General features: G+C 41.6%; 1 protein-coding gene and 1 long non-coding RNA gene across 2 annotated transcripts; both read right to left on the reverse strand.

Moving 5' to 3' along the window:
- Positions 1-1,294: 1,294 nt before the first annotated feature.
- On the reverse strand, positions 1,295-3,395 carry LOC125227963. Its single transcript, XR_007177246.1, has 2 exons — positions 1,945-3,395; positions 1,295-1,732 (listed from the first exon to the last, which is right to left on the reverse strand). It is a non-coding gene; the product is annotated as an uncharacterized LOC125227963 (long non-coding RNA).
- Positions 3,396-6,472: 3,077 nt separating this feature from the next.
- On the reverse strand, positions 6,473-9,595 carry LOC125228006. Its single transcript, XM_048132443.1, has 2 exons — positions 8,900-9,595; positions 6,473-8,687 (listed from the first exon to the last, which is right to left on the reverse strand). The coding sequence occupies exon 2, from the start codon at positions 7,676-7,678 to the stop codon at positions 6,473-6,475; it is 1,206 nt and encodes a 401-aa protein (XP_047988400.1). The 5' UTR covers positions 7,679-8,687; positions 8,900-9,595.
- Between the last annotated feature and the right edge of the window lie 3,482 nt (positions 9,596-13,077).

The following is a 13,077-nucleotide window of genomic DNA, read 5'->3' on the forward strand; positions in this document are numbered from 1 at the left end:
CTCGACCACTATAGGACCAGAAATTGTTACTTTTTATTTTAATTTTATAATTAATATAAACAAGGTGGGTCCATTACCTACTACCACTACGTGTTTTATAAATTATAACAAAAGCACCCGGATTAAAACTCGCCCCACGACCCCATACAACAACGACTACCCAATATTATATTATGAATTATCGCGTTGGCTTATTGTGGTGTTCTTACACTGGCTGTTATATAACACAGTGTGACAGGGACACACAGTGTTTTTTTTTTACCCAAAAATCGGACATCTTACTTTGTACTTTTAATCAACGAATGGATAGCTTATTATAACACAAATGTATGACTACAACTCCCGCGTGGATATCATACATAGTTTTTATTTAAAATGATTTCGATTTTTTTATCTTAGGGATAAAATTTTCGAAATCATTTTAAATTAAAAAAAATGTATGATATCCACGCGGGAGTTGTAGTCTTGCATTTGTGGTATAATAAGATATCCCCTTGTTGATTAAAAGTACAATGTCCGATTTTTGGGTAAAAAAGAACACTGTGCAGCCCAGTGTGGCAGCACCATAATAAGCCAAAGTGATAATTAAAAAGTTAACCTTGGCCAAGTGCACCTGCGTACAAATAAACAAGTCTATCTGTTTGAGGAATCTATTGCACGGTCACTCGGCTTAATTGGTTTCTCCAATAAGACGATTATACGAAAGGGTATCCTTATCAAACGGGTTCCGTAATTGCGTGGTTAATAAGCTCGGGATATTTTTGAATTTCGACCGCTCGTCTTCTCGTTCAGTATTACCGGCTTTTTTGTCACGTCTTATGAAAGTTTGGGGTCTAAAGAGTTTGGCAACTAACCCACGATTTGGCGTAGACTATTCATTACATTTGTACTAATAATTAGTATATAACGTTAGATAATTATTATCTAACGTTAATTGGTGACAAGCACTGGGAAAATACTTACACCGATAGCGAATCCTCATAGGTCATTAACTGCTAGCTCAGGCGCCGAGGACGTGTGTATCTGGTGCCAGTGAGGGTCGCGCTCTGTCGCCACGATGCAGGAGAAGACTGTTCAAGCTGGTAATGCTCCCACCAATCAGGCACTGTCACTCCTAAATGACCTGTCAGTCCAACAGCCTCAGGTTGATGTCTTTTATGACTCCCCAGAAACATTTTCCTCCGGAATATATATGTTTTTAAATTTTGCAATGTTTAAATATTGTTACGATATTTAATTTTACGGGGGGTTTCCTTTAGCTAACGCCAAAATAAAAAAAAAAATCAAACAACAGTTGAAGAGGAACCAGGTATTTATTGAATTCAGGAAAAAAAATCTAAATTGTTTATGCTAATTTGTTAACCTAGATACACGGTAACAATTGTTTGCCGAGGGCTAGCTCACGAGAACAATAATGTTGAGTTTATATTTTAAGGGAACAAACGTGGGTCAGCGAGCTCTAAATTATCATTACTGGTAGAAACGGATACAGCGGTCAATATATATTAAGGTAGTTACACGGATGGGCGCCAGAACCGAAAGGCCGGTTCATTCAGTCAATAAGTAAACGTGGAAAGATCTGACCTCGAAACACCACAACTGCCACGTCAGCAGCCTTGGGGTGAAACGTCGGGAGTAGGTAGAACAGCAGCAATCTGCTGCCCACAAGTTACCGGGATACCAGGGGAAGCTCTCGCGGCCGGCGCGAGGTTTAGGCGACGCGGCGTGAACCCTGGAATGGTTATACCAGTCTGTAAGTAAAATTCCTAAAGATGGTGCCCGTAAGGGGGGTTTATACCGCCCGCAGGACACGGGGGGCTACCTTGGAATTTAAATTTCGAACGACAACGCGTTCCGTGAAACGACCTACTGCTAATTTGGAAGATATACATAACCTACGGAACAAGTTGGCTTCTAACAAGGTTTAAAAAATGTATGACTTACCGTTGATGGAGAAAGGGCCAGCAGAGGGCAAAATTGCACCTATTTCGACATCCGGGCACGCTGGGCGTCGCCTATCACCATCAGAACATGGTTTTATTCACGTCCGATTCCGGGGCTGGAAAATATGCAACGCTTCGTTAGAAACTAACCAACTAAAAAGAAATACACAACCGAATCACTATTGAAACTCACTCAAACGGGCGATTGCGCCCGATTTTAGCTTGGGCCAACGATATCCCTTCAACTCTCTCTCCGGCAAAAAGAAATCCCATCTCATTCGCCATTTTGGACGGGACTAGTGTTGCCAAGCCTAAATCGGCTCGCACCGCAAACAGCCGGCTCCGGACGTTCAATGGAAATTAAGTCAACAATAAAATATAATACTAAACTCTTCGCGATTAACGCGGAGCTTAAAAAAAAACCCATAATTAAGTCTGGTTACGAATAAAAGGAAGGAAGGCAAACGCCCGATGACGATTTACTTCTATTTTTCAAAATGGCAACTATGATCCACGTAAGTCCATAGAGGAATACAAGAGTGCAGCTATCCCACGCTAGATGGCGCAAGAAACCGATCAGGTATCCTCCGGTCGAAGACTTCCCGCCTATTTCCAAGAGAGGGCAGTAGAAGTCATAACTTAGGCCGGGCAATCCAATAGTTAATGCTATATTTAAGGAAAGGAAATTTGTTTTGTTACAATACTCCCCTCCCCAGAGAAAATTTTGACGAGACAAAATTTTGAGCTGGTCCCCAGCTTCAACTACCTGGAGTATGGGTAAAAGGACTACTACAACTCAACATCTAAATCTGATATACAAAAAAAATACCATCGAAATCGAACCCACGACTTACTAATTCTAAAATAATGGCCACAGTCAGGACTGTGATCCAGATACCACATGCAACTAATAACTTACTCGACACAACGCCAGAACGAAGAGCTGGAAGCTCCTATCCTCGCAGTATATCTTGGCGGCGCAGCGAGCGACCGAGGTAACGGGCTGCGCGTCCAAGCTACACGGCGGAAGGCGGGACAAGCACAATTACCCGTAAACCGATTACGGGTTAGTGCCCGATAGCTCGGCTAGGAAGCCGCTAAACTACCCTTTGACACTCTTCACCGGGAAGCTAGCCCTGCAGGACGAAACCCGAGCTCTCGCCCTGCACTGCCAACCTCTCTGTGGACATACAGCTTATAGCTAATTAAATTGATCACGGATCAAACTTTTTGATATGCTGGACATGCCAGGACCCTAAATTTTTACCAGTATAGAAATCCTCTAACTCGTATACCAAACTCGAGAGCTTACGAACTATTCGACACTTCGCATATTTGGGAGCGAGCTTAGCCATGAAAAACTTACTAGCATCACTCAAGGGAAAAGTTTTTTTCATAACGACCTCACCCTCGTGGAACTCTTCGGAACGACGACCTTTGTTGTAATAACGTGCCCCCTATCGTGAGCTTTTAGTAGTGATAACTTAACCCGTTCGAAAACTGCCCTCAGGCCGCCCAGGGAGTCCGCATACCGGTCGGGGGAGTCAATGGACGGATCCGGGTTAGACGTTTGGCTGTCCCCGTATACTTTCCCACACGCAACGGCCTCCCTACCATGGACCAGGAAGAAGGGGGAACAACGAGTGGTTTCACTGGTGGTGGAATTCATAGCGAATTGGACTTTGGGCAAGGCTACATCCCAAGCTCGATGATCGTCCTGAACCATGATAGCGACAGCCGTAAGGCAAGTTTTGTGAAAACGCTCCACGCTGTTTACTTGGGCCGTGTAACGAGGCGTGTAATGAATTTGAGGAATGAAATATTTCTGAAACAAGGCTTTCAGCTCGCTGCCAGTGAATTGCGTACCATTATCCGTAATCACGGTGCGCGGCACCCCATGTTTGAGAAACACCTCATCCTCCAGTCGCTGCGCGATGATTTTCCCTACAGCGCGCCTGAGGGGAAAAAACATCACGTATTTGGAAAAACAACACAACACCGACAGAATATACGTATACCCAGCTCGGGATCGAGGTAGCGGACCCACTAAATCTATGCTAAGCGTGTCGAAAGGACGCGAACAGGTCTTAGGATGCCCCATGAATCCGAGAGGGGCCTTTTGAGAATTCTTGTACGCGGCACAAACTTCGCACCCTCGAATAAAATTAGCGATGTCTTTGTACATGGTAGGCCAATAGTAGTGCAAAGATAACCGCTTGTACGTTTTAAAAACTCCCAGGTGGGAAAGCTCCTCATTGTGGCAAGTTTTAATTAAATCTGAACGTTGAGACGACGGTACGGCTTCTTTCCAATCGAATTCTCTCGAAATGTTGAATTTACCTTTACAGTAACGCATAAGTTTATTACCCTGAATAACGTAATTAGGGCAAGAGCCTGGAGACTCTTGACATTTTTTAAAAAGCTTATTATACCACTCGCACGTATGGATTTCCAACACCGGCACACTACGAGACAAGGCGTCAGGGACGACATGATCCTTACCTTTACGGTGTATGATTTCAAAGTCATAGGGAGATAATCTACAACCCCAACGCGCTAATCTTCCTGTCGGATTAGTTAAGTTAAAAAACCACTTTAAACTCGAGTGATCGGTAATTACTTTAAAACGGGGTCCACCCTCCAGATAGGGCCGGAAATGCTCTATACTGAAAACGACGGCCAGAGCCTCGCGCTCCGTCGCGGAATAATTGCGCTCAGCACGATTCAACGAACGACTTGCGTAAGCTATGGGGTGCTCTAGCCCGTCTGACATCACTTGTGTCAAAGTACCGGCCACACCGTACCCGGACGCATCACAGTGCAAGAGAAACGGCTTGGAGAAATCAGGGCAAGAAAGTATGGGAGCCGACACTAAGGCCGACTTTAATTTCTGGAAGGATTCTTGGGCGTCCTCCGACCACAAGAAGGGAGGAGCGTTTTTCCGAGTGCTCGTCAAAGCATTTAGGGGCGCCGCGAGGTCGCTGAAATTTTTGATGAATCTACGGTAGTAAGATGCGGTACCTATAAACATCTTAACCTCCTTGCGGTTAGTGGGAACCGGGTAATCGATAATAGCTTGAATTTTGGAAGGATCAGTATGCAGACCATGCTCGTCTACCACATAGCCGAGGTATTTGAGTTCCTTTCGGAAGAATTGGGATTTCCCGAGGTTAATGGTTAGATTAGCGGCCGACAGACGGTCTAGCACGCGAGTCAATAATGAAATATGCTCCTCAAAGGTCTGACTGACAATTATAATATCATCTAGGTACACAAAAAGCCTGTCATTGAATTCTGGGCCAAACAGCTTATCCATGAGGCGCTGCTGCGTGCCCGGTGCGCCCGTGAGGCCGAAACACATTACTTTAAATTGAAATAAGCCTCTTTTGGGAACCGTAAAGGCTGTGCGCTCACGCGAGGCCTCGTCTAACGGAATTTGCCAAAACGCGCTTTTCAAGTCAATGGAAGATAAAAATTTCGCATCCCTCAACTGGTCCAAAATACGCGAAATATAAGGTAATGGGTACGCATCGCGCTTACTCACCGAATTCAATTTGCGACTATCCAAACAAAAGCGCAAGTCCCCGTTGGACTTAGCGGTGAACAGCGTGGGATTATTCCAAGCACTAGTACTAGGTTCAACCACGTCCTGCTCCAGCATCTCGTCTAATTGTCGGTTAAGCTCGATCAGCCGGTGCGGTGAGATCGGGTAGTAACGTTGCTTGATCGGGGGGCTGTCGCCTGTGTCTATCTTATGGGTGAGCAAGTGAGTACGCCCTAAGCCTTTCTTCTCGAACGAAATATTCTCAAAGCCACGAATAATCCCGTCCGCGATAGTTTGTTGGTCCGGAGTCAACTCCTGGAAGGAGCAAAGGTGCTTGTCAGGCACTACCTCATCTACGGTAGTGTCTGAATCCGAGTTCCCGTACTGACGAAATAATTCGGGCGCAATGTTGAACGCTTTAAAGAAGTTAACCCCGAAGATCATGCGCGTGCCTACATCCGGTATCACGTAAAATTTAATTTCACGCGTAAGATTCTTAGCCTTGACCGTTAAATACATACAACCGACTATTCTCGAACGAGTTTTATTAGCCGCTATAATATGGGTATTATCCGTGGCAGAAACTAACTGAGCTCCTAGCGATAAAAAATCCACATGAGAGTTGGAACCAATGATACTTATTCCTGCCCCTGTATCCAAGAGGCCTCGAAAAGAATGACCTAAAATGCCCACCGACATGTGAGGTCGCTCGTCCTTATTTATAACGAACCGATTCCGAACCACCGAAACGGGAAGAGACATTAAGGTGCTAACTATAAGTGGGTAGTCGGGACAATCCGGACCTACCCCAATATTATCTCCACCAAAATCAACCAAATTACACGAGTTCCCACGCTCCGAATCGTAGGGACTCAAAATTCGGCGGCCCGGACTATTTAGTTTTTTGAAGCACCGGAAACATCATCATTGTGCGACGAGGACGAAGTGGAAGCCTGAGATAAACAATTTGGGCAGTCCGGATAAGTCACGCCCCCTTACCACATTTAAAGCAAACCACACGCTTAGACTTGCACTCACGTAAACTGTGCGTATCTACACGACAACGAACACAGAACGGCTTCTCCATCGGGTGAGCTGCCTCCACCTTGGGACGTGATGAGGATTTAAAACTCAGATCCGCGGCTAAAGTCGACGAGGAAGGTCTAGGAGGCTCCACAAATGCATTGGCCCGTTGCCAGCTATCTTCAAGCACGCGACACACCCTCTTCAAATCCTTTAAGGTAGTAACTGACTGGATAGCCAAGGGCACTGTATATTCCGGACGAACATTAATTGAAACTATGTCAAACTTCTCTTGATCCGACAATTCACTATTTAAACGGCTGAAGTAATTCTGCATAATACTAATGTATGTGGAAATGTTCTCATTAGAACCCTGAGTACGATTCCTAATTTCTTTAAGTAAGCGCCTATCGTAATCGAACGGCAAAAATTCCTCTATCAAGGCGGCCTTCAGCTGATCCCAAGTAGACACCTCCGTACGGATACCACGGTACCACATCAGTGCATCTCCATCAAATAATTCCACCGCCGAAGCTAAAAGCCTAGCCTCCGTAATTCGACGCGAAGCTGCCAACTCCTCGACCCGCTGCAGGAAAGCCTTCACACACGAACGACCGTTAAATTTAAGATTTAAAGAACTAACCGTCTGATATTTATTAAAGCACGAAGCATTAGGAACCGCTGGTGAAGTCTCCGTCTGAGCAGGAGGCTCCACCCCTTCGACCGCATCAGTAAACGCAGCATTCGAATGAGTCGACACGAATACCGATAGCATGTTATCCAATTTTGAAAGAATTCGCATAAGCCGCTCCATTAACTCGGAGTGCGAGGTCACATCGGTGGACTCTACTGGTTTGATCCGTGTTAATCGATGATATAAATGGTGACCTAATGCTTGTACCCGATTAAGAGACTTCAAAGTTATTGGAGACTTGGCAGCCGTGGTAGATTCCTCCAATTCACCTAACTTCTTTTGAACCACTGTAAGCTCTTGCGCTAACTGCCCTTCAAATTCCGCAATGTCATCCGAAGGTAGCTCCCTTGCTAACTTCCTAATTTGTTCCCTTAAGCTTTTTACATCTCCCGCGGGAGTGACATCCCTAATGGACACTTCATACTCTAACTCATCTTTATGTAATAAATTATAATTAATAGGACGGTCCTCCATTATGAAAAAGTTGACAATGGCTACTACAAACAATCACTGTAACCTCCCACACAGGGAGAATATAATATTCTTACTTTTAAATTTAAAAAAAAACTTAACTTTTCTTTTACACAACCGTCCGTTAACAAACAAGTACCTTGGTTGTAATCTCCAATATACATGCAATCTCTTAATAACTATTAATATAAAATTGTTACAACTCCCACACTGGGTCCCGGTAACCCACAAGAATTAATGTTTATAGAAATGGTAAAAGAACAAATTTTTTTTTCTTAAAATAACTATCTTTCCAAACACTGAAAGTAATATCAGAAATAATTCCGCACAACTATACGAGGTACTTGCAGCTACAATACACAAAATTACTTAAAATTAAAAAAAACAAAAGTACCTACTTAATTACAATTATACAAGCCGCACCGTTTCTACCAGAAATTCCTCTAGCTAACAATGTGACTAAAGAGGCTCGCTGATATAACGCCACACGTTGGGCTGACACTGTTACGATATTTAATTTTACGGGGGGTTTCCTTTAGCTAACGCCAAAATAAAAAAAAAAATCAAACAACAGTTGAAGAGGAACCAGGTATTTATTGAATTCAGGAAAAAAAATCTAAATTGTTTATGCTAATTTGTTAACCTAGATACACGGTAACAATTGTTTGCCGAGGGCTAGCTCACGAGAACAATAATGTTGAGTTTATATTTTAAGGGAACAAACGTGGGTCAGCGAGCTCTAAATTATCATTACTGGTAGAAACGGATACAGCGGTCAATATATATTAAGGTAGTTACACGGATGGGCGCCAGAACCGAAAGGCCGGTTCATTCAGTCAATAAGTAAACGTGGAAAGATCTGACCTCGAAACACCACAACTGCCACGTCAGCAGCCTTGGGGTGAAACGTCGGGAGTAGGTAGAACAGCAGCAATCTGCTGCCCACAAGTTACCGGGATACCAGGGGAAGCTCTCGCGGCCGGCGCGAGGTTTAGGCGACGCGGCGTGAACCCTGGAATGGTTATACCAGTCTGTAAGTAAAATTCCTAAAGATGGTGCCCGTAAGGGGGGTTTATACCGCCCGCAGGACACGGGGGGCTACCTTGGAATTTAAATTTCGAACGACAACGCGTTCCGTGAAACGACCTACTGCTAATTTGGAAGATATACATAACCTACGGAACAAGTTGGCTTCTAACAAGGTTTAAAAAATGTATGACTTACCGTTGATGGAGAAAGGGCCAGCAGAGGGCAAAATTGCACCTATTTCGACATCCGGGCACGCTGGGCGTCGCCTATCACCATCAGAACATGGTTTTATTCACGTCCGATTCCGGGGCTGGAAAATATGCAACGCTTCGTTAGAAACTAACCAACTAAAAAGAAATACACAACCGAATCACTATTGAAACTCACTCAAACGGGCGATTGCGCCCGATTTTAGCTTGGGCCAACGATATCCCTTCAACTCTCTCTCCGGCAAAAAGAAATCCCATCTCATTCGCCATTTTGGACGGGACTAGTGTTGCCAAGCCTAAATCGGCTCGCACCGCAAACAGCCGGCTCCGGACGTTCAATGGAAATTAAGTCAACAATAAAATATAATACTAAACTCTTCGCGATTAACGCGGAGCTTAAAAAAAAAACCATAATTAAGTCTGGTTACGAATAAAAGGAAGGAAGGCAAACGCCCGATGACGATTTACTTCTATTTTTCAAAATGGCAACTATGATCCACGTAAGTCCATAGAGGAATACAAGAGTGCAGCTATCCCACGCTAGATGGCGCAAGAAACCGATCAGGTATCCTCCGGTCGAAGACTTCCCGCCTATTTCCAAGAGAGGGCAGTAGAAGTCATAACTTAGGCCGGGCAATCCAATAGTTAATGCTATATTTAAGGAAAGGAAATTTGTTTTGTTACAATATTTATTTCTTTTTGTGTAATTATTATTAGTAGTTATTTTATATTGTACATTTTAGATTATGTAGCATATAAGCGTCTTGGTTATTATTGCTGTAAGCTTGTGTGTTTATATGAATATATAAATATGAAACTAGTTCATTACTCTTACCACTTTACCTTAATACAATTGAAAGCTAGTCAATATATATAAGATTCCCAATGTCCATCGCTTGTAGGTAAGTATTTAAAAAAAATCATTTCTCCATTTTCCACAATTTAGCAAGTGTCGAAATCGAGCGCTCGCTTTTATAAATAAGCCCCCAGGATAAGCGGTACTCGAAACTTTTAAAGTCAGTGGTCCTGTCAAAAATAATAAAATTGAAAGTTTGTTATCTATCGCTCTATCACTTTGCATATTCAAGACAGATAAAGAAAATCTCTATTCTCGGTAGGCCTGTTATCTTTAATGGAAAATCATAATATTTTCACTAAATTGTACATGTACTTACATTATGTATTACGTATTACGTACACATATTTCATTACAAAATCGCATCCAACTGATAACATTCAGAAGGTCGAATCAACCTCCGCCACCTCCGGTTTTAAGGTAGAACTAGGTACCTATAGGTATTTATAATAAATAATATCTACTAAAACAATATAAAATATTCATGTCCATTCTCTAAAAAGGTAAAACGTAAGACTTGAGGAATTTTTATATTTCATTAGTTTGCATAATATCTACTGGACGCCGCTTGGGACAAAGTAACAAACGTACTGTGCAAATCAATTGGAAATTCTACACGTTCGGAACATGGAATGGTATTCAATCAGTTTTGTACTATCTCAAAATGGATCAGTAGTTCCATGTATTCGCTTTCTCGATTGATTACTCGGCAAGGAGACAATTCGAACTTATTGGACATGTCGTCTTTTAAGTGATATCGGTTTATTATCATTTCGTCTGTCCGTCTGGCTCGCAATTACGAGTAGGAACGAGAGCAATGCGTGCTTGAATGAGAAGAAAATGATATCATTTTTATATATGAATGTAAATTCGAATAAGGCATTCAGAGTCGAGCAGGTTTTCAATCTGTCTGTAATTACTTATTGCCGATAATAAGAGTTTATTATCTTTATAAACTGTTTTAATCTTTAATTGTTTTAATGTTGACTGAAGAGGAAATGATCAATCGAAAGATTATTTAGTTTTTTTTTTCAGTTTTCGCAATCGATTGATTTAAAACAAAACTACCTGCAGGGTGTTTAGTGAGTAACCTGCACTCATTTACGAGGTGTATACAAATACATGCAGTGGGTCCCGCAGTACAGTAAGGAAATTTTTTTTTTTCACCACAAATATAACAACAACAACAACAAGAATTAAAAGTTGCTGAATATGTATTATGTTTACTAACCGCTTCGTTGGTACCTCTATATTGTTTATTACAATTATACCTAAACACTGTAAAGTACCATTCTTAAACTGTAAGATTATTCTTATTTATAAAAGTTTTGTTAGTGTATCTATCTACACAAAAATTACCTGCGCACTGAAACAACTTCAAGGTTATTTAGGTACCCGGTAAATGTAGGAAATCCCACGTTATACAGGGTGTGACGATCCGATAATCTCGTTTCGTACAAACCTATGCATGCATAAATATAATCGTTATTTTCATTCCAAGTAGAAACATCATTCAAAACATCGGTAGCAAAAGTTCTAGGAAACAGGTTGAAACTCGACTTGGCGTCAGGCGATGGTGCACAGCCAATCACGATCGAGATGAGCGCGTCGGCGCTGCAGGGTGCGCGTCGGATGCCCATATATGGTAATACAAGCGAGCAGGGTCGTCGGGGCTCCGGGGGGACGCTAGCGTGGCAGGTTCGGGCGGGGCCGGCACCCGAGCGGGCTATATAAGCCAGTACACGGGGCGCAGGGGGAACATTCAGGAACGAGTCGCGGGTCGAAGCAGCCACGGGGAGATCTCTCCAAAGATAAGAAGGAGTCATGTGAGTTCTTTAATATTTATCACTGTTTTTCTTTGTGATTTCATTATGATGTTCTATTGTGCTTTGTTATATGACTATTTTGTGGTACTTTGAAACATAACTGATTTATTAAGGGTTTTTATTATACACTTTGAATAATCTATAGATTTTAAATATTTCTCTGAAATTTTAGAGCATATTATATTATAATTTTATTACAATGCTTATTGCATATTTTCTGTGTTTGAGATCCAAGGGTCTTACATTAATTCCAAGGAATGCTGAAGCAAACTAAATTATTTTATATGAGAACTTATTACAATGTTAATTATATGGTTATTTATACAAGCTTTTGCTTTTAAGTGAACTAAGGTTCTAAACAACTTCAGAAAAACAATGCTTAACTGCATGTTTTTGTGTTTGAGATCCAAGGGTCTTACTTTAAGTCCAAGGAGTTCTGAAGCAAACTAAATGATATTTTATGTGTTAATTATATGGTTATTCTGTACAAGCTTTTGCTTTTAAATGAACTAAGGTTCTTAATCAACTTCAGAAAATGCTGAAGCCAATTATATTTTATTTATTCTTCAGAAATAAAAGATTATTTTTATTTCTTTATACGTGATATTATATTTTTATTATTTATTATATCTGTAGAATGAGCTGCTAATGGGGACTATATCTTTGGAGGTTTAATTGCTGAAGTATATGGGATAGCTGGGTTTTGAGAAGCTTAGGGACTAGGTTCTGTCGGGAATGCCAGTTTGAATTAAGTATTTTTATTTCGGATTTGTTTTTGATAAATTAAAGAGACTCAGGTCTTTTCTCTTGCTACTTGGCATTGGAGTTATGATGCTTGTTTGGGCAGGAGGTCCAGGCTTGAGTATATCAGCTAAGCGTAACGTGACAGTTGAGGCAAGTTTTGTATAGCAATGCGTACAAGCTTACCACATACGATGATGGCCATTAAATGGAATTTTCTTGTTCAAATATAGTAATTGTAATTTTCATTTGTCGATATGTTGGAGGAGAGTCTGGGGTTCTATGGTTTATAAAGTTCAAAATTTTTGAGAGAACCGGTTGATAGGTTCACATTCCAGAAAAGATGATTCTAAGAAAGGATCCAAGGCCTGGCATTTTAGATGATAGAATAGGCGACCATACCTCATGCGCAAACCAGGGGGTATTTGCCTAAATAAAGCCCTAAATACAAAATAAAACAAGGGGTTCTTGGAATTCTTGAATTGCTGAGAGTTTTCCTTTAATTATCTTTGAATAGTATTAATAGTGAAGTTGTATTCTCATTTTCGCTGATTCTCACTGATGATTTAAAATAGAAACAATAGAAGTAGAGTTCCAATTTTATATTCGATTCAAAGAAAGAATTGAACTGGCAAATAGCTCTACGTTGATGGTCAGAGCTTAGTATGTATTACCGACTATGTATTGTAATTCATACTAGGACGCGTTGGGGATAAACCACCTTTAAAAATAAAATTCCTA

The sequence above is a fragment of the Leguminivora glycinivorella genome, chromosome 7, assembly GCF_023078275.1.
Source record: "Leguminivora glycinivorella isolate SPB_JAAS2020 chromosome 7, LegGlyc_1.1, whole genome shotgun sequence".
Lineage (NCBI taxonomy): Eukaryota > Metazoa > Arthropoda > Insecta > Lepidoptera > Tortricidae > Leguminivora > Leguminivora glycinivorella.